At 36.7% G+C, this 27533-nt stretch overlaps 5 protein-coding genes, 1 long non-coding RNA gene and 1 other non-coding gene across 12 annotated transcripts; 2 read left to right on the top strand and 5 right to left on the bottom strand.

The window, feature by feature from the left end:
• Window positions 1–11: 11 nt before the first annotated feature.
• Calypso (ubiquitin carboxyl-terminal hydrolase calypso) lies at window positions 12–5474 on the bottom strand. The gene is made up of 8 exons (XM_070656383.1): window positions 5293–5474; window positions 4943–5157; window positions 3701–4473; window positions 3276–3409; window positions 1359–1463; window positions 969–1285; window positions 619–767; window positions 12–493 (listed from the first exon to the last, which is right to left on the bottom strand). Exons 1-8 carry the CDS (start codon window positions 5348–5350, stop codon window positions 415–417), a joined length of 1830 nt encoding a protein of 609 aa, XP_070512484.1. The 5' UTR covers window positions 5351–5474; the 3' UTR covers window positions 12–414.
• On the top strand, window positions 1753–3282 carry LOC139102487 (uncharacterized). Its single transcript, XM_070656406.1, has 2 exons — window positions 1753–1930; window positions 2020–3282. Exons 1-2 carry the CDS (start codon window positions 1760–1762, stop codon window positions 3256–3258), a joined length of 1410 nt encoding a protein of 469 aa, XP_070512507.1. The 5' UTR covers window positions 1753–1759; the 3' UTR covers window positions 3259–3282.
• A 971-nt stretch (window positions 5475–6445) lies between the features above and the next one.
• On the bottom strand, window positions 6446–11733 carry LOC139102480 (choline-phosphate cytidylyltransferase A). Of its 5 annotated transcripts, none has more exons than XM_070656393.1 (10): window positions 11467–11733; window positions 9451–9604; window positions 8631–8714; window positions 8320–8428; window positions 8110–8226; window positions 7829–7980; window positions 7487–7708; window positions 7187–7354; window positions 6667–6788; window positions 6446–6588 (listed from the first exon to the last, which is right to left on the bottom strand). In XM_070656393.1, the coding sequence occupies exons 2-10, from the start codon at window positions 9559–9561 to the stop codon at window positions 6489–6491; spliced, it is 1185 nt and encodes a 394-aa protein (XP_070512494.1). In that variant the 5' UTR covers window positions 9562–9604; window positions 11467–11733; the 3' UTR covers window positions 6446–6488. The 5 variants fall into 5 exon arrangements, with proteins under 5 accessions (XP_070512494.1, XP_070512493.1, XP_070512491.1 ...); XM_070656392.1 differs by lacking the exon at window positions 11467–11733 and adding an exon at window positions 9951–10099; XM_070656390.1 differs by lacking the exon at window positions 11467–11733 and adding an exon at window positions 9815–9956.
• LOC139102488 (uncharacterized) lies at window positions 10266–12780 on the top strand. Of its 2 annotated transcripts, XR_011545702.1 has the most exons (3): window positions 10266–10766; window positions 10839–11199; window positions 11277–12780. It is a non-coding gene; the product is annotated as an uncharacterized lncRNA (long non-coding RNA). The 2 variants fall into 2 exon arrangements; XR_011545701.1 differs by having other exon boundaries at window positions 10266–11199.
• On the bottom strand, window positions 12774–21188 carry Karybeta3 (karyopherin beta 3). The gene is made up of 14 exons (XM_070656370.1): window positions 21037–21188; window positions 19766–19915; window positions 19362–19588; window positions 19187–19280; window positions 18350–18915; window positions 17889–17997; window positions 17237–17536; window positions 16818–17000; window positions 16600–16726; window positions 15912–16277; window positions 15568–15821; window positions 14963–15483; window positions 14670–14889; window positions 12774–14591 (listed from the first exon to the last, which is right to left on the bottom strand). The coding sequence occupies exons 1-14, from the start codon at window positions 21115–21117 to the stop codon at window positions 14502–14504; spliced, it is 3288 nt and encodes a 1095-aa protein (XP_070512471.1). The 5' UTR covers window positions 21118–21188; the 3' UTR covers window positions 12774–14501.
• On the bottom strand, window positions 19016–19144 carry LOC139103036 (small Cajal body-specific RNA 8). Its single transcript, XR_011545824.1, has one exon. It is a non-coding gene; the product is annotated as a small Cajal body-specific RNA 8 (non-coding RNA).
• Window positions 21189–21705: 517 nt separating the features above from the next.
• LOC139102478 (damage-control phosphatase ARMT1-like) lies at window positions 21706–23996 on the bottom strand. The gene is made up of 7 exons (XM_070656388.1): window positions 23861–23996; window positions 23571–23675; window positions 23359–23464; window positions 23004–23248; window positions 22751–22933; window positions 22273–22675; window positions 21706–22187 (listed from the first exon to the last, which is right to left on the bottom strand). The coding sequence occupies exons 2-7, from the start codon at window positions 23651–23653 to the stop codon at window positions 21855–21857; spliced, it is 1353 nt and encodes a 450-aa protein (XP_070512489.1). The 5' UTR covers window positions 23654–23675; window positions 23861–23996; the 3' UTR covers window positions 21706–21854.
• Between the last annotated feature and the right edge of the window lie 3537 nt (window positions 23997–27533).

Raw genomic sequence — 27533 nt, 5'->3', positions numbered from 1 at the left:
TACGTCCTGTGTTTTCTCAATAAGTTATATATTTTATACGAAATAACATTTGAAGACAGAAAAACTTCGAAAAATAAGCAAGACTACATTCTTGTAGAAGCATAAATACTTTCGACAATTAAATATCACGCATGAGTGTGGTTATATAAAGAATATAATAAAGAAAAAAATATATATATGTTATAATGACTTGGAAAATAAGTAATTCATAATCTTTTTTTTTTTTTCTAGTTTTGAGCTCTAGATTTATCCTTGTAAGATTGCTTTTCTATATATAGCTTCTTTATACGGTTTCTGTAAAACTATTAAGTAGTTTCCATAATATGCGTTTCGTGTGTGTCTATTATAAACAATTTCAATAGTTCCAAATAGATGGAACAATGCCCTAAGCCTTAAATCTACGTTAATTAAAAATTACTTTCGTTTTTTACATTTTGTTCTACCACGGCGTCTGCGTGAGGAGTTTTGACGGGTGTCAGACTTTTTCGAAGACCTAAAAATATATTAAAATTTAACTTTAGAAATTAGTTACTTCACAGATCAATTGAACAATTACTTTATCAATTGCGTGAAAATTCTAAGCAATCAAATATCGATCAATCAAATGTGAAAACGCACCTGTGAACCCTATTTACTGAAACGGAAGAATGTTTCTTTAATGTTAGATGTTGCTGAACCAACTCCGCCAACTTGCCTTGCTGAGCTAGCATCGAAAGAAAAGTGCAAATAAATTCGTCGTAATTATGCGTTCTCCGGCAATCATCGATCTGAAAAAAAAGATTCATATAATTCCTATCATTAAAAAAAAAAAAAAAAAAAAAACTTGGAAATATTACAAAGTGGTTATGAATATAACCTGTAATAAGCTGTAACTTATAATCGCGCGGAATGAAATAAAATATTATAATTATCAGCTGTAAGTTTTATTATTAAAAATAGTAAGCGCTTTGTGAAGTAAAAAAACCAACCTTGTACTTGTTTCTTTTGTCGTTCTCGTCTTTTAAGCTGGTCTCGCACACGCTGATTTCGTGTTCTAAATTTTTCAATAGCGCCAAAAGATCTTTAGGTGCAAACGTATGAGGCTCAAACAACTCCGGATACTTGGAGCACAGCTTGGGGTCGATTTTTTCAACCTTTTTCTCTTCTATGACTGTGTCGCCATTGCTAGTCTTCACCCTTGCGTGTGGAATTCTAACTTCGCCTGATAAGCAAACCTTCTTGTGTAAATGGCCGCTATCGGCAACCAATCTCTTCCCGTTTATATTGATATTTCCAAGAGAGCGGCCTGTAAAAGCAACATTTCAATATTAAATAACTGACGAATTTATCGTTACAAAAAAATTTTTTTTGATACCCACTCAGACCTGCCTCGTTCTTTTCGTCGCCAGCGACTCTGATTACCACGAATTTCTTGAAGTCCTTGGTCGACGTAGGACTGCTTTGACCAGAATTCCAACCCCAAGCTAGAAAATATAAAAATAAATTTACTTTTATTTAGCAGTCAAAGGTTTTTAAATTTAATGTTAATAATTTTATGATCTCAAAATGTCTGCTTTTACTCTGCACAAAGTATTTTTTAAAATCTACATGATTAGAAACCGGCAGAGGAGCAGTATATAGTAGATGGGTCAGATAACTGTACGTGAAAGGTGTGAAACGAAACATTTCAGAGATGCATGAGTGTGTACGCGCATGTGAAAAGTACATAGTATCTCGAGGTAGACCCACGAATTGTAGTCTGCAGTAGTTGGGTTCCGGGATGCGTTTCGTATCGCTTCTTCTCGCGTGGAGTCTGATCTGCTTGACAGGCTCTTCGAAATGTCCGGAACCGAGAAAGCCACATTTAACGAGCTGCACGATTTTTTACAATTGTGTAAATCTACCTGGCGGCGGTTACGTGTGGGTCCCGACGAAATGTGCCAAAGGCTTGGTAAGACGTTAATCAATTGAATAAACAGGAGACTTTCGTAATTCTAATAGCGCTGAATGTTCTAACAAATGTTTGAAATACGATTTTAGGTATTCCAACCGTATTTACGAATCTGTGTGGTACCTGGTGATATTTGGACGTGCGATACGCTCTCAACCGAGCGTGCGCCTATAACAAAGTATGATACATCCCAATTAATCGATTCAATGAACACGAGCTATCTAGGATACACGCAGGATCCTTTAGAATTTTCGGAAACGATCGACTCGTCCTATGTGATTGAAAACTTTTCTGATTCGACAACTAAAGGGATAACCGCGTATCCTTTAATCGAATTTGAAGAATCGGATAAAACAACGCACAATGACAAAAGCGTGAAAAACGCATCGTACCACAAGAATTACCTATACACGAATAATCAAGAACAATTGCCATTGTCTCCATTACAAGAATATAAAAATATCGTAGATAGTCATTACAAATGGTTGAACAATTTGACAAGTTGGTTGCACAAGGAAGCATTAGCTGCGATATCGAATTCTTTGTCGATACCCGTTAAAGATATAAATCCAACTCAAACCATCGTTATTTTCACGTCCCATGATCGTGAGCGAAATATATCGTTGAGTTATTTCATGCAAAGTTATACAGAAAAAAATGAATTACATAACGGGGAACCGACCGAAATGTTGGAAAACAGTGACCCTCAAGCGAGCAGCGTTACGACGACGAGCACCGTTTCAACAGAGAACACCTTGGAGCTGCTAATCAACAGTCTGGACTCTGACAACAATGTAATAAGAATAAGCGATAATCTCGGGAACAAACAGTATTTTACGATTGACCAGTATAAAGCCGTGGCACATCAGTTAACATCCCACACCGTTAGCGCCGTGGCGTGTACAAGGAACGTCCGTCTTCCGAACAGAACAGATTGTAACCGTTATTACACATGCGAGCCGAAAACTGCTACCGTAGTGGAGTACTTTTGTCCACCGTATACAGCCTTTAACGTAAATTCGCGAATCTGCGACATCGAGAGCGTAAAAACGTGCACGCGCAACAGGTTTCCTGCAAATAAAATATTCATCAAGTCAGTTGAAAATCAAAGTACAGCTATGCATGTTGAAGAAACGTCTGAGAAAAAATTATGTCAAGAGCTGGGCAAGATAAAAGATCCTGCTTCCGATTCTCATTATTACATCTGTTATAACATGCCGGATTCCGAAGAAATTAAATCGATCCATATGACGTGTCCGAATACCTTGATATTTTGCCAGAGCAAGAAAGTATGCACTACCAGACGACTGTGTGACGTATTACCATGAAATAAAACTTCCTTTACCTTGAGTAGGTGAGTTAAAAGCCGATCCAATTTCTGACGAAGTATCTGTACTTGACGAACTGTGAGCTGGCGACGTTTGAATTCGTAGTGGCGTGGCGTAATCCAGCGCGCACATTACCACTTTCTCCATTCCGCTGAAATATAAATCATTTATATTAAAATTATAACATTGACAAAACTGTACACTGAGAGACAGATATAGGCGCCACATCTGTCTGTGTATAATTAAAAAAGTAAGTGTAATAGATCATGTAATCTGAAAAGATATAACTTATTAATTAAAAAATCCAAATTTATGTTTATTATATTTTCTGGTATCAGTTTTTCCTATTCCAAAACTTAATTTTACTTTATCAATCGAACAAGATGTTCTAAAATTAGAAATAACAATGTGAGTTATATGAATAAAATTAATTGTTATTTACGTGGTTTCGGTTTTCCCAGATGCGATGCCAGAAACCGATTCGTCCATCACCACTGCAGAATCATTATTTCTTTCGACATTAATAGTGGGAATTGTAGAAGATTCTTCGATCTCTGTTTTAGTAGGCAACCTATTTTCATCTTCGGTTTTAGCTCTTTTCTCGTACTGTTTTTCTTTATCAGGATCGATCTCTTTATGTGAATTCTTCTCGGCGTTACTGCCATCTTGATGGCTCAATTTCATCAGTTGCTGTAAAGCCTCTAAGACTATCTGTCTGTTGGTCTTCAGCATCGTTAATTTATGTGAGATAGCGAGACGTCTATCGGGTACAACAGCCATGAGATTGAATCTGATGTCTTGCAGTTGTTCGCCAGTCGCCATGCCTAAACGATCGGTAATGACACGTCTGAACTGCTCCGTCCATTCCTCGTGCTCTTTCCATGGCCCATGATCCATGGGATAAGGTTTCAGGCCGTCCAGCTCAAAGAGTCTACCGTTTATCGGTACATAACTCACAAAGTGGAAAGCCTCACCGGTAAATCTGCCTGTGGACACCCCAGTGTTCTTGTCCTGCCGTCTCTTTGCCTGTGGCATAGCATGTGAATTATGCGCGCAGGCTAGTTCTGGTGTATTGCCGATTGCCCAACCTTTATTCTCTGGACACATTCCAGAAGTATGCATCTTCAAACGAGACAGAGTTGTACCCAGATGAATACTTGGGCAATTCAACAGAACTGAAAGCAGTGCATGAGTGGCACAGCTGTTGGGAACAACCTGTAACAGTTATAAAACATTATTTTACAAAAAAAAACAAATATTTCACATATATAAAAACGTTAACGCAAACATAAACGTCATTTGAGGGAGCAATCATCGAGACATTGCGCCGCGCGATCAGCTGTGGATCCCGGGCAATAAGCAATTTAATTATAAAACTATCAACCGGTAATTAAATTAATAAATTAAATTAATAAATTAATCATTTAAATTAACAACAAAAAATCTCAAATTCAATCCGCTCCGTTGTCGTAACAGTCTTACATATGCGTGCTGTTGGAGTAAAATTCGACACAGACATCGATATGTCGGCTACCTATATCGCGCGCTTCAAAAGTCAATTTAATTAAATATTTAATTATCGTTAAATGCAAGGCTCAATTTTGACAGTGACACGTATGTCGCGGCTCCAAAGAGCTGTACACAGCCCGGGATAAATTAACGAGATAAAAATTGTGCACCATACCTGTTGTGCAAAGAATATATTATTAACAATCTCCTCATCTTTGACGAAGCTTTCATCTTGCTCTACGACCTTCCGCCTAGATCGTCGCTCCTCGATCCACCGAAACAGAAAGATGAAGCCATAGACCGGACCTTCCAGGGATTTCTGGAGATCATAGATCTCCTCCACTTGAACGCCCTTCACTCCGAAGTCTTCCAAGAGCAGCGTGAACAAGCCTGCAAGCAAAAGCGTTATAACTCTACTTGCTACAATTTTATGACACAAAAATACTTTCTAAGGTACAAAACATCACAATTTGACATTCTTGACCAGCTATTGATAGATGCATTTCAAAAGTAACGATAACTAACCCGGGTCGCTCTCTAGTTCTAGCCAGCCCTCTGTCAAACGATTGATGTCAACGGGCATCCTTTAACTAGATGCTAAATACGGATCACGATGGAAATCATGGAAATTGTCTCCACAGAAATTCATCCAGATTCATCGCACTCCGACAGGTAAAGGCGCCATGTTAACATCAGTTGACATCAAACTACCAGAACAAGGTTATGTACGCAACATGGCGGTCTATTAGCCTATAGATGGTGCTAAAATACAGCAATATCTCCCGTAGAAGTAAGGACGGGATAGGATCTTCCTGAAGTCCATTATTTTTCTTTTACTATCAATAAAAAAGATCCATAGGATTGTCCTTTTCTTGGAGCATCGGTTGAACATCGATAATCTTTTTCTCCTGACGATTAATTTTGAGGCAAATCTTTGAGAAGAGATTTTTTATATTTATTTTTTTGCATTTACAATACAAAATACAACAAAGTTTTTTGATCTGCGAGCTTAAAAGTATCTCTTTTGTACATCTTGCTATTTACACAAGATAATATAAAACTATCGCAGTTGAAGTAAATTTCTAACATGTTACATTTTTATTTAAATCAGATTAATTAAACTTGTGTATTTAAAAGTAACAGAAATCATCTGTGTGATTAATTATAACGTTATTTTATAAAAATGTTTGTACAAAATTAATCATAAAATAATAGTACGTACGTACAATTAATATCTTACATTAAATACAACTTCGATTGTTTCGTGCTAGTGAAATTATGAACTGACATTATGGATTATTGACATACGTCAGTCTTTAATTTTAACTATGTGAAAGTATCAATTAAATTAAAGATACGAAATTTAATATACGTATTTTAAGTAACGTAGGAACTAGGCAATGTAACATTTTAAAGCAACAAAAACGCTAAAAAAATTAAAATAAAAAAAACGGCTACTACATAGCTCAGATAGAATCTGTATATCTATTATCCTTTCATTATCTATTCAACAAAATCTGCAAAAACACAACTCTTACATCACGGCAGGCGATTTCGTTCATGTATAGTGCTAGTTAATACCATACAAAATTTGTTAAGCAAGCGTCATCAGCAGTTCGTGTACTTGTATGAAAATACATCTAATCTTTTAAGGTAATAAATGAAAATTACACGTTGGTTTTGGTCAGAGGGTATATATGCCGTTTTAATGTAATTAGTTATCATTTGCAGTGTAGATGTTCTTCTTCATCATCGCTATAATCATCGCTCAGATAATGATTTTGTGAAAACTCGAAACGTCCTGTTTTCTTTGGTGGTGGACTGCAAAATAAGATTATATACAGTAACTTCAAATATAAACGTAAGTTTCACAGAGAAATTAAATAAAAGAAACCTTACCTTGTCTGATCTTCATCGTTGTGACTGCTGCTACTACTATTTGGACTACCGTCTCTTTTCGGACTCGCAGGTGGAGACAACGCTTGCATTAAACGACCTTTACTTTCATTCCAAATTGTCGACTGCAAATATAGATAAAAAAAAGACTTTGATATGTTTTCATACAACTTACGTAATCAAAAAAGTCGAACAAAAATTTTTAAGAATCAAATTCGACAAGAAATATAATACTCGTCGTATCGAATAACTCTGCACTAATTTAAACACACGTACATCGTCAGAAATAACGTTCGTGGTGCTGCGACGGCGGCTAGCGTACGTAATATTGGCGTGGTGTGCGTCGAATCTCACACGAAGCACGTGCGTAGATATTTCACAGAGCACCGGTCACAGAGGACTGAGGGGAAACGCGGCCTACTACACCTCCCCGCACTTGTCGGCCGAGAGAAGAAGTCACGTACGCCAGCCGCCGTCGCCGCTCGCAGCAGAAAATGCCATATCTGTCTTTCAGTGTACATACCAGTCTACCTTCTCTCCCAAAGAGCAAGAGAAAAGCGTCGATAAAATCTCGAGATTTCTCTTCCCACTTGCTAATCATATCCATTCGCTTCTCGCCAATGTTTTCCATTACTCGTTTCCCTTTATCTTTTAGGTCATCAAACTTGTTTTGTAGGCGAAACTTTTTCTCCTGTAAAATTATTCTTAAAAGCGTATTCCTTTCAATGATTTCTTATAACTATTAATTCTCCAATATAACATCTTGCAATAGTATTTTGGAAATATAACAAACAATAACATGTAATAATTGGCAATCACTTACGTTGAGAAAAGACACATTAAGTTCCTTTGCGCTGTAGCCCCGTGCAAGATTTCTTCTGACGTATATGTCATAATCTTTGACTATCCTCGCCACTATATCCGACGTGGAGACACCTTCCGTTCGTTGTGTGGCTACAAACATACCTTTAGCTTTTAATTTTGCATAAACGTCTGATACATCATCCGTCATGTATGGTATATCATCATGAGCAACAAAGTCAATCTAAAAAAGTAATACAATATAGTTCATGCAAATTCTATAAAATAAAATGCACATTTTGGCACTTAAAATAAAATGCACATTTTGATACTTAAATTTTAAAGTACGAAAAAGTGAATTTACCTTGTGCTTTTTTAAAAATTCATCATCAAGCTCCCAAGGCGCATCTCGAACAACCTCATCCACGTATCTACAATGCCTAACAGCATCGTACCTTTCTAAATCTGTCATCACAGTCCTTCCCTTTTTACTATGTGTTAACTCATCGTTACATACTATAAAATAAAATTATGAGAAAACAAAAGTACAAGTAGTGCAAAATTATAAATACGTTTTAATTACGAGAAGCAATCAAGATTCAAGTATAAAATAATAGTTTTCTAGACGTAAACTTGTATAATTACCTCCAACAATAAGATAAACATTTGGAAAAATATTCTTGGCTTGTAAAAGTTGCCGTGCATGTCCTTGATGAAAGAGATCATAAATGCCATCGGCATAAACTCTAATTTTTCTAGGAACTAAAAAAAAAATTATTTTAATAATATATATAAATGTTAAAATAAATATTTAGTAACATTTAATATTTTTATTTAAATCACGTTAAAGCGTACCTTTACCACTTCTTGCTTGCTTTAAAGTAATTCGTGTATTATAATCACACGCATTCCTCTCTACAATAGCATCTGGATCATCACTAAAAGGTGCTTCCTTACAGATCGACTAGAATAAATAAAAGAAAAATATATTAAATCAGATATACCTAAATATTAAATAATTATATTAAAATAAAATATTGTTTAAAAGTAAATCAATAAAAATGAAAATGTGTCACGTTATAAATAAGTAAATTATTTTGTCATCTTGAATTCGTATAGGACTGAATTTACATATTTATTTGTAAATATATATCGTGAAAACTTACTGGCAGTCTTTCCTGGTATACAGAAACTTGATTATTACAATCCTTTAGAAACGTTAAACTTGCACTTCTACTTTCGTCATAATTCTGTTTGGATCCCCAAGTCATTATTATTTTTTTTTTTTTTTTTAAACACAATTTAGTTCTATGTATTTATAATAGAAACAGATTTTTTTGAAATATTGTAGTGTTTTATATATACTAAAAACACTTAATAATTTAAAAATACATTTTAAAATATATAATTATAAAATACGTATATATAAAAAAAATCACGTATTATATTTAATATGTTTAAATTCAACATATGCCAGAGTATGTTTTACTTTTGGTTAGCACTCAAGACTGTGAGAGCACTAAAGCATTTCTTGACTTTTATCACATTAGATATGCCAATCTAGAATCACGCCAGACTATTATCAGTTACAAAGAATTTATGTATTATCTCTAGACAACACTTTCCATGCTTATTCCTGTTCAATACATAATATAATAATAAAAATAATAATAAAGTTGAACATGTACATAGAGTTTTTAAACGTTTCAACGTTAAAATCATATAAAATTGAATACTTATGTATACATTTAAATTCTTTTCACTTAAATTATCTATGCAGGATATGATGCTTAAATATATAAATGACTCATGAACTGAACAAGGTCATTTGTCACGCATTCATAAGTAATGATAAGTTTCTTGGGCAAGATACATAAGTCTTGTGAATTGATGTGTCTCATATGTGGTAAATTTCCATGCCAGACCGATAATACCGACTTGTATTTCTATTTATTTGCACTAAGAGCTCGATGCTTGAATACTTACAGCGTGAATTGGAGAGTCTTCCCTGGAACAGGATGCATGTTCTCCGTTAACGCTGTTCTGGTGGGATGCAGTGGCCAGCATAGTTTCTTCTCTGGTTCGTTTCCTGGACATTTTCTTACGTTTGCGACGGCGTTGCCATGCAGCCTCGGTTTAACTGTGAACAAACGAACAAGTTAGCACGATTACTTTACATTGCGTTACACCCTACAGATTCTACGACGTAAAATCCGCGGCGGAAACTGCACCGGAGCACAGGCGCAAGAAAATTAACGCGCGGACAATTGCAGCCGTTCCGCGCGAACAGGCACGTCCTTGCTCGACTTCGACTTAAGCTAGAAAGAATTATTACAATTACGGCAATTACACTGCTGCGGATAGATAACGGGCGCGATAAAGCGCGCCGCATCCTCGCGTCGGCGGACGAGATTTCCAGAGACTTTGGAGTCCACGCTCTCGTCGTCGAGGTAGAGACGAGTGATGTGGAAACACGTAACACTTACGTCGACACTATCGGCAGGCCTTGTGCCTATTTGCGAGTCAAGTAGGAAGAAAAGGTTGGAAAAAACGCGGCGACCCTAAGTTCCCGTGACACGTTGGCGTGCCTCCTCGGCGCGAGAAGTAACTGGGATTTCCGGCTCCGGATCGAACCCACACCACACTCCGGATACGACGACGGATAGCTCCGAGCCTAGTTCCGCGAACTGCAACGTGTGCGTGCGCTAGCCACCCGCCTGAGCACAGCTGACAGCCAACAGCCCCAGCAGACGCTCGTCGCGACGATGGGATAGGTCGATCCCTCGATCGCTAGCTACACCTACTCGTCTTCCATCCTTCTCTTGGCCTAGCCGCTCGGTCGTTCAACGACACGTTCGCCTTCTCGAGCGCAGAAGAGTGTAAAACCTCCCGCGGCCCGGCTTGCGCAGACGGGACGCGTTGTTTTGGTGCCTCCAAGATGGGATTTCACGCACGAAACGGAATCGACCAACCGCACGGACGGAGAACGCCGTGCATCCGCACTCACGATTACCAGGAAGAGCCGTAAATGAGCCGTGTTGGCTCCATTTCATGGGAGATCGATCAAACGGACCAGCTCCCCTAGAGCGAGTTTCGACTATTGTTTTATTTTGACAACCGGCCAATCCAGGGAGGCTACGTGCATGTGTAGTACAATATACATATAAAACGTCATTTATGGTAGTACTAATTAACGTTAAATTAATATTCAGATTATTTCTATCAGCATAAATTAATCTCTCGAGATTTAATTTTCTCCTAACCTTTAGAACAAATGTTTCAAGAAGTTTAAGATTGAAAAAGTAAGTTAGACTTTGATTAATGATAAAATGTTGCGTTGAAATAAACATTTACAGAAAGGATTGCTTTTTCAGAGACAGAGTTTTTTCGTGCTGGGTTCATGAGACGCGCTTCCGAGACAAAAAAGAAGCAAGCCAATTTTTCAAAATACAGTTATGTATGGAATTCTGAATTTTATGCGCATCGTAACGCGCGCACCATTGCAACGGTTCATCACGTAAACGGTCTTTCCTACTACTGCCAGCCTCGCAGTTTTTCATTTACGACACGTACCGTTATGTATGCACGTCCACAGCGTTCCATCGGCACATTGCTGAATTAGCTTCGCTAATTAGTCTCAAACCCTGTTAATTAAATGTGACGCAAAGAAGTCACAAACAGAATGTGTCGCAACGACGCTTTCTGTACGATAAAACGTTTCTATATATTCTTTTTGTAAGTAATCACTGATTACTCTTTACTTTTTCTTTCTACTTGCAACATCAAATAATATTCTTTATCATTTTAAAAAGGCACATGAATAACGCACGAGGAAGTTGCGTTGTATCGAACAAGGGCGTTAGAAATATGATCCGTGCGTGACACATCGTCAGTCAGTACAACGACATTCCAGAGCTCAAGCGGAAGCGCTTGCACCGTTGGAACCCGCTGGAATACTTCAACACTCGGCTTATTTAGGAGATAACGCAGCACATGCCTTACCATAAATCTGTGACGGCGAGCCTTCGAAAATTGCCGGGCGACGAGCCTCTGGCAAACGAGGAGGAGTGTCGAATCTCACGCGGTTTCGCACCAAACCTTGCCACGAGAGAGGGAGGGATATTTGCGATTTCGTCGCGCGATTTCAAGGTTTATCGCGCGCGCCCACTCGATTAAATTCTCCGGTTAGGTCTCGATTAGATATGCGCAACTCCTCAATTGCACTTATTTGCCTGACACTCGCCGTATACTTTGGCGCCGCGTCCGTTTTATCGCGCTGCGGCCACGTATGTACGGCATACAGCGAAAGAACGGACGCTATTCGGGCGAGAGGGCAACGATGACGTAATATCGGATGATCGCCGGCGTCATGTGTGCGCCGCGCCGCGCCGGCCGTTCCGCATGCCGGCGCGTATGTGCATTTACACGTACGCAGACGTATAGATAACGTGGAACGCCGTGGCTTATAAAGAGCGGACGCAAGGAAAAAAAAGCAAGCGTAATGTGTTCTCCAAGTTTTCTGTCGTTTTTCCTTTAAGAAACTGTTAAAAGAAAAAAGAAAATCTTAGTTTTGTACAGTATAAAATATACAAATGTGATAAACACATTTTTTTACATTTCGTAAAATAAATATGATTTTTATATCAAATTTATTTTACGACAAATAATCGGCCGTTCAAAATGTTCAATATCAGGAATGACTATTTTGCATTTGCAATGATTTGTAAGCCTGTAATATATTGATACGAATTATTTATGTAAAGTGAAATTGCAAAATGTGAATGCTATAAATAACTTCATTTACAATGTCTCGACGTATGACATACAATGCAATATATTGTGTTAAAAAATTGGTTTAAAAAATCATGTGTCCTGTACTCAAGCAAGTATCTACAAAAAAGTTTTTTATCTTTTATGACAAGGATTGATAAAGCAACACTCGGCAAATAGATACGAACGATATGCACATTTTTAATTATATCAATTTCAATTGTATACTCGTGTATGATAATCGATACGTTTTTTAAATATTTTTACGCTACTTATCGATTTTTATACGTCACAGAAAATGCCTACGAGATGATATTTATCATTTAGTTTTGAATAACATATTTCATTAAAAGATAATAAGATAAACACCAAACGATTTAATATGTGATTATTTAAAATAATTTAATTTGTGCTAAACTTTAATTAAATGTTTAATGCAAAGTTTGCAAAAATATAAATACATTTCAGGAAATTTATTAGAATTAATATATATTTATTAAAATTCAAACATATGAATGTAGAATGAAATAAAACCATGATTACAAAGCTGAGATTTATTTTACCTAGTAATGATTTTAAAATAATCTCTATATATAAGAATTATAATTTTTCCTTTTCATATTTTTACTCTCTCTTAATTGTCGCAAACGTGAATCGTATGAAGTCAAATGTCGATTCTTCCGTATGTATTTGCTGCAATTATGTGCACCTTATAAGATTGTATTGTTCATTTTCAGTGATATAACGAGATAGTGCCTACCGTTTATCAAAGATACTTACAATCGGGTATTTCAACTCTACATACTCGTTCGCGATATTTTTATATTTTTTGACGTATGTACAAATAAATGTTTATTCTTTATTTCTCTACACGTCTTAGTAAAAAAAGGTTGTTACTGGGAGCATTTACGTTAAGAGTAGCCGCGAAAGTGTACTAGAGGTAAAATTTTTCCGTCGATGAAATTTCGATACAATCACAGGTATCGGAGTACATGTTTTATAAATAAATAGCAACAAGAACAGTAGGGGAGAGGCGTTTAAACAGATTATTTCGCTCAGTCCTTTTCAACATCTCAATTCTCGTGTTACATCAGCCGAAGGAAACGTAATGCACATATTACCAAATATCTTTTTCTTGTATTATAGTTTTTTTTTGTTTTAAATAACATTTCGATTTATGACAGTGTTATAAAATTACAGCTAAATAAGCATAATTCAATACGAATTAGCTGTAAAGTTACAAGAAAGTTTGCCGTATATAAACATACATTTTAATATTTATAAGAAAAAAATGTATTACAGTCGAAGAATCACAAATATTTTGTAAATCACGAATGAAAAATTCTTTTTAATTTCATTACGTTTCATTCAAAAGGCATTCGTATACAGATTTCAACATTGCAACATTATCATTAAATAACATTTACTGTATCTAAATTTAATAATAAAATAACCTAAATCACGATGTTACGCATTCACTTCATGGCTACAATGAGGCTTTCCAGTCTATTTTGCATTATCAGGTTTGTTATTTTACCAAAACATGGGATGGTTTCAGAATGTAAACTTAATTTAAAAAGATCACAGTGACAAAATTATAATTCCTTAACGTTATATTCGCATAACAAACCTACAATATATACGTTGTTCTATGTAGTTTCTTTACAAAGCCACTTTTTTGAAAGATGATTTAGTATCGTTCGACTCTCAATCGGCAGGAGAACGTTATCGTCTGAATGTTTGATTAAGTCAGTCATATTAATAAATCTTTTAATAACATTCACCAATGTGATGTAGGCAAAAGAAGAGAAGCATATATACAACAGGTGTGTATACATACATATATACACATATAATATACATATATATACACACATATATAATGTTGAATTAAAAATATTTTATAAAGTAAAATAAGTAATTATAAATTCTGCCAATGCGAACTGCTCATTCACAACTAATAAAATTTGTTTCGATTTATTTTCACTTATAGAAGTATTGTAAATCAGTGACAAATTGTAATTTTAATTTAAATATTCAACAATCCCTGATAAAAAAAATTAATTGTCAAATCTGATAATGATACAGAAATACATACTCAACAAGTACATGGATAATAATACGTAGAATGCTTAAATATATTTCCGTACATATAACTAGGCTGGAGCGAATGTTTTATAGGTATAATATTTACCTATCTGCCATTTCTTCGAGAAATTAATTAACGCAGGTATTTACCTTGTTTTATTTGTTACGATGTTAAAAATTCAACTTAGTGTACTGAGTGCCTCGTGAAGCGCTTGTTGTTGATCCGTTGTTAATTGCATTATAATCGCCTGGAAAATTGTATCGTTTTTCTGGAAAAATATAAAATTATTTGTCATTTATTATCCGAAATTTATTAAGATACGTAAAACTAAACTTTGTTCACAAACCTGTATTTCTCTAACGATGCTAAGAATTCGAGACATAACGGGATGATCGGTAGGCACAGCTTCTCTGAACATTGCTTCAGCAAAGAAACTTATGAGTCGAGGCAAATGGGCATTATTCGTTCCTAAAACTACTGCATGATTTGCTTCGATCAAATCGCATAGATATCCATATACGTGAGGTGCTTCATCTTCATCTTCGACAACTGGCAACCAGGTTAGCCTATAAGAAAAAAGCATTTTAAAATAGTTTATGCGTTTATATTTATTGAAAAAAAATTTTTATATTAATTTACCAATGTGGAAGATATTCATCGACGTTGATTGCTTTGTTATTGTATTTCAGAATTTTAGTTACTGCTGAAATAGCATTTTCAGTGGGGTTTACATTCTCTGGCGATCTAGATTCGGGATCGCTAATAACTTCTATCAGTTTTGGTAAAGCTTCTGCACACGCTTGTGCGAAACCTTCTCCACCAAATTGGCCTAAAACTCCACAACCATAAGCTGCTGCTTGTCTAACTTCTGCAGATTTATCAGAAACGTATTGGATCATTGGCCGTAAAAAGAATTCTTGATATTTTGCACACTCAGGTCCTCCGAATTCTATAACGTCATCAAAAACGCATAAAGCCCATTGGTGATCCGACCACGATCTTTCGGGGCTCAGTAATTTTACAAAATGTCCGCATATTTGATCAAAATAAGGAAAAAATGAAGATTTATAAGTTGTAAATAAGGCATGTAAAATGTCAGCAATTTTGCTAAGCGTGTATACGTCCTCATTGTCTTCATCAGCAAGCTGTTCTTCAACAACCTAATAAAATAAAAAACAAAGAATTATTTAAATTATTTCTAAAATTTGTATTAAGTTTTACACATAACTTTATATGAATAATACCTCATCATAATCCTCATCTTTTCTCTTTTCCAATCTAGCAACTGCTCTTTCAAAATGTTCATTAAGTAATTTATCTAAGAGTCGTAAAAGTTCAGTCATATGCGGTGCATTTAAGCAACCTGCGCCAAGCGTTTCGATACATTTCGCTAAAGAGGATAATAATTCCAACAACACTTCAGATTCTGGTTCTGTATCAATAGCTTTTAACAAATCTGGGCAAATATATGCCCACATGCCTTCTACATATTGTGGACCTATAAACAAACATTGATATATGTAATAAAAGTATTGGTAAGAAAAGAATTATGTAATTTTTTAAATAAAAATATTAATTATTTAATAACCTTTTATTTTGGCGCAATCAAGGAGATATGGTAAACTTGCCGCAGCTGCAGTTCTTACACCATCGTGAAAATAAAATTTTAACATCGGCACCATTAATCGCACCACTTCCTCTGCATAACCCGCAAAGCCTTCTTTTAATTCTCGTGCGTAACAAACCAACATTTCGCACGCAGAAGCTTTGTCTTCCAAACCAGCTGTTTTGATTCCAAAATTTTGTTGCTCTCCTAGTGAAACAAACTGCCAATCAAGATCACCCTCAATGCCTTCCATGTCTTCATTGTCTAATAATGCAACTTCAGGTTTCATAGCAGCTGTTCGTAATACGGGTCCCATTACTAGTGGCAGATATTGTTCAAATTGTTTCCCTATAAAAAAATATTTATATTAAATTAAAAATAAATTTAAGAACCATTGCGCGAATCTCCAATGTTTCTGTACACTGAAAGGCAGATATAGGATTTGCTGCGGCGAGCGGCGACGGCGGCCGGCGTACGTGACTTCCCCCTCAGTCCTCTGTGACCGGTGCTCCACGACACATCTACGCGCGCGCTTCGTGTGAAATTCGACGCATATCACGCCAATATCACGTACGCTAGCCGCCGTCGCAGCACCATGAACGCCATTTTTAACGGTGAATGTACATGTAAATAATTATAATTTAGTGAAATTCATAAACATATATCTTACCAAGAATTTTACAAATCCTGGCCCAAGCAGATATAAGATAACTGGTTTGCGGATCGTCATCAGGAAGATCACCTTCTGAATGCGTTTTGAGTAACATGTCCATAACTTCGCTAGCATCGGCAATAAACTGTTAAAGTTGAATAATATTTATATGCATAAGAAATAATTAATAATTGAGTTTCTTATTCAGAGAATACCAAGTTAAAAAATTCATTTACCTTTTCTGGGCCAACAGCTAGGCCTATAAGACTAACACATTCGATTGTCTTGCCTCGTAATATTTTATGTTCTTGTTGATTCGCATTTTGAATAATATATTTTAAACAAGGCATTAGTCTGTCGTAATAAGCTACAAATTGTTCTTCACATGTATCTGCAACTGAGGCAATTGTCGTAACAACCTGTGAAAAAAATATATAAAAATTAAGATTAACATTGAATTTTTTAAACATTTATTTATATTAGACAATTAATTATAATTAAAATATGCCATGTCGATCTATGAGAAAATATAAAATAATGTAAAGTTTGATCTTTTATTTTACATGTAAATTTAAAATATACATGAAATAACATCATTGACGAATTTCTAATAAACGACGTAAAAATCACAAAGTTTAAGATAACTCAAATTTACCTGTTCAAGTACGAGTTTAGTCCCTTTCTCAACTAATTCGTGGAATTTAGCAGTTAGAATCGATTCAAGTTTAGCCATTATAGCATCAAGATATGGAGTAAAAATATTTTTTGGACAATCTTCGCTAAAGTTTACAAGAGCGGCGCCAGCGTGAGCTTGAACTCTGGGATTTGCATTATCGTCCAATACCATTAATAACCCAGGAATAACTTTATCATGAAACTTTTTTTCAAATGTCGGCGAAAAATCTGTAGACATTTGTCCTACTGCATTACAGGCGGCGTATCTTACACGAGGGTGCTAGAAAAAAGTTAGAATCACATTTTAATAAGTGAATTAGACTACGCGCAATTTTCGCGTATCAAATCGAAATATATGTTCCAAAACTATGATTACTATTATTATTATTAATAGTAGTCAGCTCTCAGGAACCGCAAAGAACAAATTTTAGTTATCTATATCGCTAAGACAGTGATACAGAAAAGAAATTGTATTCCTGCTTAATTTACCACAAAAGTAACACTATCATATCCAAAGGAATACGACTGTCGGATTAACTTGTGGTTTACTCTTCTTTTTTTCTAATATACAAAATTATAATTTTAAACCAATAGCTAATAAAATTAGGAACCAAATTCATCATTTTACTTACTGGATCTTGTAAATACTGTATAACTCCATCCATTATTTGTGGTAAAAGAGCTTCCATTTGCTTATGACACCCTTCACCGACAGCCGAGATAGCCATAAGTGCTGCATGTCTAAATATAAAAAATTAATTTATACTTATGCAAACAAGAGAAAAAAAAATTAACAAGTATATAAGAAATGTACGTTTTTATAATTATAGCAGTTATATAATACAACTACCAATTTTTATTTTAAACATCCAATGAGAATCTCAGATCAACTACCAAAACGGTAGCTGAAAAAGAGAATTATCTCAATGGTTATTCTATCACAGACGTAACGCAATTATATAAAAGTATATAATTGCTGACTTTTCTGTGAAATTAAATTAAATATCTTATATAAATAATAATAAATATTAAATATCGATGCAATCATGGCTAATTTATTAAATAAATAATTTAATCTAAAGATTTTGCGTACCTATACTTCCAGTCACTGTTATTTAACATTGTGGGAATATTCTGCACAATTTGTGGTAGCATGGTCTTTCCACCGAGACCACACGCCAACCTATCTAAAGCACTTTCCGCAACGACAGTGTTGCTATCGTTATCTTCTTCAATAATTTCATCAGAAAAACTCCATTTTTCATCTTCTTCCAAGTCAGTCATCATCTTTAATACCAATGGCACTAAAGCTACAATGTATTTTTCACCCACTTTCCGTACCATAGCTGGTGCAGTTTCCGCTAGAGTTACCAAAACTTCTAATAACAATTGCCTCCAAGAGTCGGGCATCTCTTCATTAGAGACTACATTCATGCACATTTGCATAATATTATCTAATTGCCCTCTGAGAAATTTTGGCGTGGTTTCGGCAAGGTCTATCAACACTTTTATAAGAGCATCATCATCTTGCTTTTCTATAGATTGAGCGGTTACTTGTACAAGCGCTGGAACTAGCTCTGAGAAATGCTTGTGCATGCTTTCCTCTTTGTCATGCAATGTTATAAACGCGCCAATTGCTCTTACTGCTTGAAACCTGACCTGTATGACAAGAACAATTATTACAATTATAATAAAAAATTAACGAGTAAGGAATTATAAATTGTTGCTTAGAACGTAAACACAAATTATTCTACATAAAATGTGTGTGCCCCGTATCTGTCTGTAAATTAATACTTCACAAGTTACAGTCATCAGAAGGCTTTTTTTTTGGGGTAGAGTTACGTGACGAGTAATCTTATCCTGTCGAAACTCGTGTATCTATCTCCCAGTTAAACTAAATAAAAATATAACTATGTAAATGGTACGTTACCTCGTAATTTGTATCTAAGACAGATTGTTGTAACATTTGTTTTATAAGATTTAGATGAATTGTTTGCTGATTTCCAAATACGCCTGGGACGGATCTGCATATGCATTCAACACTCTTTACTTTTATTTTCTTAATAAGTACCTTATTAAAAAAAACGATGTTAAAAAAAACTCACGTGAACATACGAAGCGCACTCTCCTTTAATGCCGGCAACGGACTATTTGCGCATTGAAATAGGAACTGAAGAAACTCTGGCCACTGATTATTGCCCTCTTCGTCTATTAAATTTCTGGCAACTTCAGCTGCAACGTCACAGACTTTACGTCGGATACTTTCGGTTTGTTCATTTTGAACTGATAGTAAAATTTGTTCCTTTAACTGGACTTGCGCTTCTTGTGGCAGCTGTAAAATATTTGGATAATTTTATTTTCCACTGATCTTTAATTTAAATATAAATAATTTTTAAACTAAATTTTTTATAAGAGTCTCAAAAAATAAAATAGATGTAATTTTGAATTAAAAGGAAATATTTTAATAAAAAATAATAGCTTAAAATTAAAAAAATAAACTTTAAACTACCTTAGGATAAAAGTCCATAAATTCTGAGGAAAACAGTCGACGCAATAGTACAGCTGCTATGGCTCTCATTTCTTCTGCAAGTGTACCATTGCAAATGGTGGTTAAAAGAAACGTCACCTTACTTTCCATGGAAAGATTGCCGTACGCCTCCTAAATAATTGTATAAACAATGTGTAAGTTAAACAATTTTGATTTTTTATTAAATTTTTAATTTCTAAGAATGTATAATAACAAGCATAACATTGTCTTTTAATCAAGTAATGCATAATTGAAAAAAATACTCAATAAATTTTTCACATCTGTCTGGAAAGCATTCATCTCCCTTTTAAAGTCATTAAATGCAATTTGCTATAAAAAAAATAAAATAATAATAAAATTTTTCTCTCATAAAAAATTAAATATTAGTTTTACTGCTATATATTATACAAAGCAGGTACATGCAATAAATATAAATCTGCATTACAGATGCTAAAATTAAAAGTTTTCTTTCTCTCTCGCTCTTGAACTAAATTTATCAAGCTACACATGACTCATTTCGTCCCCGACTACATATCGTACTCGATACACGTATGAATATTCGACGAATTACGCGCGACACGTGATCGAGGCGTGCATTGAGGTAAAAAGCGCAATAAAGACCACGCAAAGATGCGTTGAATCCGAACGAGCCGATACTCGTGGTTGCACACGTTGGGCGGGTCGCGAAACGAGATAGAGGAAAAAAATCGCAGTTTACGCGGGTCACTGGAAATCGCATGGGTCCGCGTGTGGGCGGGAAGTCGCGTGGATCTCATGAAAACATGTGTGCGAGGAACGGACGAGCGCAGGTGTGCCTACAGGCCGCTCCTCCTTCCCGCGTCAAAAAAAAATGCGATACCGAGCCCTCGCCGGCGAAGCGAGTGGTCCGTGGTGTCGACGGCGGGCACACAAGCCGCGAGATGCCCCGCGTGCGGGACACCATTTTGTAGCATCGGCCGATCGCGCGGGTACAGCCGCGTCGTCGTGGGCTCGACTCCCAGTTGACCGGTCATAGTCCGATCGACGCGTTCACGATGCCGTCGACCAACAGGGTACGAGTCACGAGCCAGACCACCGCCAGCTTGTGGTAGCCACGTACGGACTACCCAGCAGAGCGCGAGCCTCGGCAACGTGCTCGGCACGAGCATGCTGCAGTCGCGAACCACGCGGAAAAGCGACTTGCGTCGGCTCGACACGCAATTGTCGGCCCGCGCCGCTTGGGTCGGAATAATTTACCAGACGTTCACACATACCTCCGCCCGCGTTCGGACATCGTTATTTGTGCTGAGGAGTGTATTTAGAAGCTGTTGAAACTGCTCGGGATCTGCCGCCATTGTTACCGAACGAATGAAGCCAAACGCACACTTGCTCGAGTCGATCGTCAAACGATGTGACCAACATTGCGCAACGGAATGTCACTTGTTTGATCGCAGCGCTGTCGTCGCTATGGCGCGTGTTGCATGGTTCAAACTGTTACCAACTATCGCGCGCGCAGCCTGCAAAAATTACCACGTTTCCGTCAGGGCACATTTTTGAAGAAACAAAGTAAACCTCGAGTCGAATTAATTTTTTAGAGAAAGAAAGAAAGACCGGAATCGCCGCAACAATCGTTTCATTGAAAATGCATTCACGTTGATTTTCTTTGAGGAAAATATTTCCGAAGAATTAAGGCTCTATCAGTAAATAAAAGAAAAGATTGATCGAAGCAAATCTCAACTTCCAAGACGTCTTACTCTCTCGTAAAAAGTTTAAAAAAAGAGATCCAAATATTGGTATTCAGCTATATGAAGAAAAGGAAGAAAGCGAAACTTTCAAATAAAGAAACTATATTAATTGTTTTCTTTTACAAGCCTCGATAAACTTCCTAAAACAGTTACCGTTACAGTTACGTAAAACACGCTTTTTTAAATAGGATATATATATATATTTTAATTTTTTTATTTTTTTGAACATTTTTCATACATGTACAAATTATGTGCTATGTAACTTTGTATATTTGTACAGTGCAATTATTTATTACGCAATGATTATCACAATTTAAAGGTACTTTTGTTTTACAAGATCTAGTACTTTAATTTTTAAACATAGCTGCTTCGATAAGACCATACTCTCCGGTTGTCAATTTCATATGATCTTCTATAAAGAGTTTAGCTATATTAGTTGATAATCCAACACAAATGTCAGATTTCATAGTGCGCAAACTCAAAATATTCGTAGGTTGAAAGGTTTTTAACGCAGTTGCGAAGCTTGTATCATATGGATAATTAACATCACCTAGAAGTTTTCTATAATTTAAATCACCCTTAAATATTACTAATTTAGCATCAGCAAATTCAGCATATATATTTTTTCCTTTATCAATTATTCGCCTAAAATCATATGGTCCTGTCCAATATGACTCGTCCTATTTAATGAAGATAATTTTAATTATATTTATTTTACACAAATTTGACGTAATTATTTAAATAACTTAAAAAAATGAGAAATACCTTAATACACCAAACTTGACGATCCATTAGATTTGTAAACATTGTACCCAATAATTGTATATTTGGATAATCGTTAAGTTTAGTCATGTAATCCAACGTCCATTGAAAATCACGAACAGTAGTATCACTCACATACCATGGATATAATTTTGCGTGAAACGTTATTTTAGTTGTAGGTGCGATAGTAACCAAGAAAGCTGCTAAACACAGATCAGTAAAAAGCTCATATCCTGCATTATCAAGCACTATATGAATATCATCGTTTTCTTTCATCTTTTTATTCACAGTGTCCCACACGATCTCCCAATCGTTTACTAGTATATTTTTCTTTAAATGCTCTACTATCGTGAGTGGATTACCAGTTTTACTACAAGAGGAGCCAGAAGTTGCAGACAGATCATATCTGGAAAAATAAAAATTATTTATAATGCAATATATGACAGATAGACATATTAAAATTCAGTAGAAATAGTTTAACCTGTTGCCCCACAAACTCAATTCCAAAAGTTTCAGGAAGTCATTCTTTGAGTTCTCTATATTGTATTCCTTGTTACATATTATATCTTTTATATACACAGTAATTAGCTCTATAGAGTCAATAGAAGTAATAAATTCATTTTGCTTTTGATATTCAAATGGATCATAACTGTGCATGGTATTCCTAGGATTGTAAAAAGATATTTAAATTTTTGTAAAGAAATTTCTGTTACGTTCAGTATATCGAAACTTACGTCAATCTAATTTCTTGAGCTAATACACGATACATGTAGGTTTCACAGTACAACCATCGCGTATTAAACCACGTGGGGATGTTACCTTCGATGAACGTTCTGTCTGTTAAATATATATTCCACTCTTCTGCGTCATTGAAAACTTTAGTGTTTAAACGCAATGGCTTTAAAGCTTTATTAGTAACTATTTCATTTTTCAGTTGACTTATAAATCCTATGATCTCTTTGATATCTTCTTCTGCATCCTGTATAATTTAATAGTATATATTAGAGGCTAAAATAGTAAAATCAAATTAACTGCTACACATACATACACTCACACACAAATTCTTTTGAATATGTATTTTATAATTACCGGACCATATGTGGCAATAATTTTGCTTTTATTCTGACACAATGTGTCGACAATTTTCGTTAATATCACGGGCATTCTGTCTCTGATAGTTACATGAGCGTAGCTTCTGCAATATAAAAAAAAAGTTATCATCTCTTTATCTCTTTATTAAAGGTCAATGAGTTAATGGCAAGTAAATCGGACAAACAAGGTTAAGCAATTCAGCAAATTACCTCTTATATATTCCACACAATTGTCTGCTAAAAGGAGTAGCAGTGTCCTGCAAATTTGGAATTCTGGGATCGTTTTGAGTCATCGTGTACTTTAATTGATGCCACCTGAATTAATGACAAAGCACAGTTATGAAGCAATATATTATCGATAAACTTTATTGTAAGAAAAATAAAAGAATACGTATATATCTCGAGCTATGTTAATCGAAGAAACTGCCAATGGACCTCGAGGTGTGGTCACTTTTTTTCTTACGATTTATCAAGCCCCGAAATTTATCTCTAGCTCTCACCTGATCAGAATTCATTCACGCCAAGCGCTCTCGATGGACTATGGTGGACTATCTCCAAACGTAAACACGATGTTCGCCGAGTACTCCGAGTAGCTGGCGGGATCAGCGGGGTATGTTACGTGATGCAGTGCGCAATCGCGCGTCCGGCTCGATTTCTCGAGACATCGATCCTCTCCAAAACGCGCGCAAATCGCAATTGAAAAACACGCTGCGACTTTGCGGCCCGCGTGACAACGGAAGATAATCGGCCGTTTGTTCCCCGCCCATCCTTATTTCGCCTGCGGTTAACTGCGCGGCGGTTTTGCAGCCTTCCCCGCGCCGCCTTTCCTCTTTCTTCGCGGCGAAGTTTCGGCCTAAAGAAATTTCATTAACGCGGAAAGTTTCCGGCGCGCGAACGTCCGTTTGACGCCACCGTCGCACTTTTATTCGCTTCGCGGACAACGACACACTTCCAGCGTGAGAAAACTCGCCCACGAGCGACCTCGAACACCTTTGCAAATCGTGAAATGTAAGAATCAAAACTAATTTTTAATTTAATGTCGTTTCTTTTATTCTCCTAAACGCGCGGATTTAAAATTCTAGAGACGCATAAGCGTATCGCATACTTTTTTTTTTTTATTGCCGACTCATGTATCTTATCGTGTCTTATCGTGTGACTTCCTCTCCGGAAACTCGGACCTTTCAAGAATACTCTTGATATCTGTACCGTCTCGACGGACGTCGAGCATCGGGTATACGATAAATGAATTGATTAGCCGCCGTGAAAAAGTTTCGTTCGCGTTATAGCCCGGCGGGGCGCTCTATCACACTTGAATTTACATAATGATCGTTGTGAGGGTACATTAGCTTCGTGGGTAATGGGCGCGAACCTCCCTCGGTCTCTCGTTCCCTCCGCCTTTAAGCGGGATGGCAAAAGTTACGGGCGCGGATGCGAGAGCGCGGGAGGCGCGGGAGAAAAGTAAATTCGAATAAGGTGGTCAAATTGTTTCGTTCCTGCTGTGCGCCGCGCGCTTTTTGCCGCGAAGGAGCCGAGACGGGAAACTCCGGCGATAATTCAGCTACAGCTGCACGGCGCTTTAATAAACTCGGCGGGGTAGAGACGTCCGCAAAGGCAAAACTCAGCGGCGTCTCTCGTTTCGACTCTTCCGTCCTGTGGAAGTAAAATCTCGACGGCGCACCTCCTATGTCGCGCCAGCCACCCTTCGATCGTGAAAAACGTCTGTATTAATATGTACCTTCTTTCAAGCCGACTATTAGTAATATTACGTCCGCCGTCGAGACCGAAGCGCGCTAATCAACGTTTTTGCTACGCTCGAGACAGCTGAATTAAAAGTGTTCCAACGACGAGGATTTAAATTATTATTTCTTTGCTTCTGAATCTGAAGCGCGTTAATTTCGATACGCTTAAATGAAGTAAACGGAACGGCGAAGTTAACAAAAGTCACCGCGATATTTACGCGCGCCTCGGCAAAATTCTCGCGGCAATAGAATGGCCACGAGACTAAGAGACGCGTCCCGTTTTTATCTCCCGGCTTCCGGCGCGGCGAGATTCTCGGCATGACCGATCGTTAAACGTCACGGGCAAGATAATATCGCCGCCGTTGCGTTCTGTTCCTTCGAAATGAAATCTGTGCCGGCGGATTCGCCGGCCGCCCTCCGCGCCCACCCATCCCTCGCACAGTCCTCGCCTGATCCTCCCATCCACGGGAGATCTGGGAGCAATGTTGCTAATTACTACATACCACCGAATGCGGCATAACCCGCGACCCATGAATTCCACCGCGCTGTAGCCGATGGTGTACAGTCGCAAGAGTCAGTTTTCATCCGTGTAATTTGTGGAAATTGCGGTTTCCTATGAGCGCGAGGCGAACTGATAATGCACTGCCGAACGTCAGCTCGGTGGCACACTTACATTCTCTAATATTATACACGTGCACACGCATGAACGCGCGCTCACACGCACGAGTATGTAATCGTGGGCTATTTTTTTCTTTTTTTTTTTTTTTTTTTCTTTTTACTATCCGGATTCACAAATTAGTCGGTAAAATCTGGATTACGTCGCAGAGGCGAGAAAGGGAGAATGAGAGACCTTCTTTCTTCCGTAACCTGTGACCTCCGTGGTTTTATACACGCTGTCGTTACTCACAAACTGAGACTTCTATCCAATTTAATTTAATTTAATTTAATTTAACAGTTATCGTTGTCGTAGGTCTTTAATTAAGATTGATCTTTTAGAGCAAACAGAAGGAATGTATTTCAGTTCTTCTTTTTTTTTTCCGTGCTCTGTAATGTAAGTGGTCTTTATTTTATTTTATTTTTTTTATTTTTTATTTACGAGACTACAGAACGCTCTGTTTTCTGTTCTTTTAACAGTCTTAACAGCTGACACGACAGCGTGACAGCCGAGATATCATCGTCACGATCTTATGAGCTTTTACGCGAAATTGATTAACACGGTCGGATGATGCTGGAAAGAAAAAGAGGGAAAATAGATTATTATTGCGTGTACCACCAAGTCGTAAATACGAGGGCCACATGGTTAATGCTACGTCTCGAAATAAAAAAAAAACCCTACAATAAAGACAATACGCAGCGAGAGTATTGAACTGTTAAAAGTGCTTAATTGACGTTAAAATTATATTAGTAATTACTCGATAATTATATTATTGAGCTAATTGTTATTACATCTCTTTAATGTAGTCGCACATAAATCAAATATAAAACGATTAATACGGATTTATAAAAATTTCATAATTATACTCAAAATTAATGTATAAGAATTAACTTTTAATATACAAATTTTATCACGTTATAGAATGTAACTAACTTAAACATGATAAAAAAAGATGATAAAGATTTTTCCTTTAACCGTGTAATCAGTTTCTGTAATAAATAAGTGATACGAAAATTAGAATAATTTTAGCCTATTATTTCCGTCCCTTTTTATTTTCTTTTCAGAGAGCTTTTCTTTCAAGACGTGTAATCCCTGCTGCATGACGGCAAGAATCAGTCGTATGCATTTTTATGATGTTGCAACAATATTTCTTCGCCGAAGCGGCGGAAAGTTTTCAACGGACGTTATATTCTACGTCATGCCGAAGGTATATTCCAAAGGGCATAATTTAAAGAAGTTTCTCTTGAGGTTGTCGCGAACCAGCGCGGCAGCCAAACGAAAACCTAGTTTGAATGTAAGAGTATGTAAATGATAGGAGCTGCCAGGAGAGAGTTCATTATAACCGGCATGGTGCGACCACAAAATTGTTCGCTGAAACTTTTGTGAATGGCAGTTAATTATAATTAATTCCGTATTGTCTACTCGACAGCTCGTGCTAATTCCTCGCCGCCGACGAATCGCACGCGAACGCGAATCACGGAGTTTCAGTTAGCACCCTCTCGCGCAGACAAATTATTACGAATGTTCAATTAAATCGTGCGTTTTCAAACTAAACTTTCCGCGCGACAAGTCTTTTCGGCAAATTTCGCATTTTCTCAGCCATTGTGCCGCCCGCCCGTCTGGGAACTTGAGGAATTTGACCTCTTACCGCGCTCCGTGTGCATTCAAAAACGCAACTTGCCAAAGCAGCTTTTCGTATACAGATCGACCCCCGGTGGCGGTCGCACTTTAACGAGATTTTGTAATTCAACGTTCGGTTACACAGGCACCGGCGAAATT

This window comes from Cardiocondyla obscurior, linkage group LG05 (genome assembly GCF_019399895.1).
Source record: "Cardiocondyla obscurior isolate alpha-2009 linkage group LG05, Cobs3.1, whole genome shotgun sequence".
Taxonomy (NCBI): Eukaryota; Metazoa; Arthropoda; class Insecta; order Hymenoptera; family Formicidae; genus Cardiocondyla; species Cardiocondyla obscurior.
This window is presented reverse-complemented; position numbering and strand designations above follow the sequence as displayed.

Coding starts and splice junctions, on each gene's coding strand:
- LOC139102487 (XM_070656406.1), top strand. CDS start 1,760: ATGCGTTTCGTATCGCTTCTTCTCGCGTGGAGTCTGATCTGCTTGACA. Junction 1,931..2,019: donor CGAAATGTGCCAAAGGCTTG/GTAAGACGTTAA, acceptor ATACGATTTTAG/GTATTCCAACCGTATTTACG.
- Calypso (XM_070656383.1), bottom strand. CDS start 5,350: ATGCCCGTTGACATCAATCGTTTGACAGAGGGCTGGCTAGAACTAGAG. Junction 4,474..4,942: donor ATATATTCTTTGCACAACAG/GTATGGTGCACA, acceptor TAACTGTTACAG/GTTGTTCCCAACAGCTGTGC. Junction 494..618: donor TCAGTAAATAGGGTTCACAG/GTGCGTTTTCAC, acceptor ATATATTTTTAG/GTCTTCGAAAAAGTCTGACA.
- LOC139102480 (XM_070656393.1), bottom strand. CDS start 9,561: ATGTCCAGGAAACGAACCAGAGAAGAAACTATGCTGGCCACTGCATCC. Junction 8,429..8,630: donor TATACCAGGAAAGACTGCCA/GTAAGTTTTCAC, acceptor TATTTATTCTAG/TCGATCTGTAAGGAAGCACC. Junction 6,789..7,186: donor TTGGGAGAGAAGGTAGACTG/GTATGTACACTG, acceptor CTATATTTGCAG/TCGACAATTTGGAATGAAAG.
- Karybeta3 (XM_070656370.1), bottom strand. CDS start 21,117: ATGGCGGCAGATCCCGAGCAGTTTCAACAGCTTCTAAATACACTCCTC. Junction 15,822..15,911: donor TGATTGCGCCAAAATAAAAG/GTTATTAAATAA, acceptor GTTTGTTTATAG/GTCCACAATATGTAGAAGGC. Junction 14,890..14,962: donor GATGAATATCTTCCACATTG/GTAAATTAATAT, acceptor TTTTTCTTATAG/GCTAACCTGGTTGCCAGTTG.
- LOC139102478 (XM_070656388.1), bottom strand. CDS start 23,653: ATGACTCAAAACGATCCCAGAATTCCAAATTTGCAGGACACTGCTACT. Junction 22,934..23,003: donor GCTCAAGAAATTAGATTGAC/GTAAGTTTCGAT, acceptor TTACAATCCTAG/GAATACCATGCACAGTTATG. Junction 22,676..22,750: donor TTGAGTTTGTGGGGCAACAG/GTTAAACTATTT, acceptor TTATTTTTCCAG/ATATGATCTGTCTGCAACTT.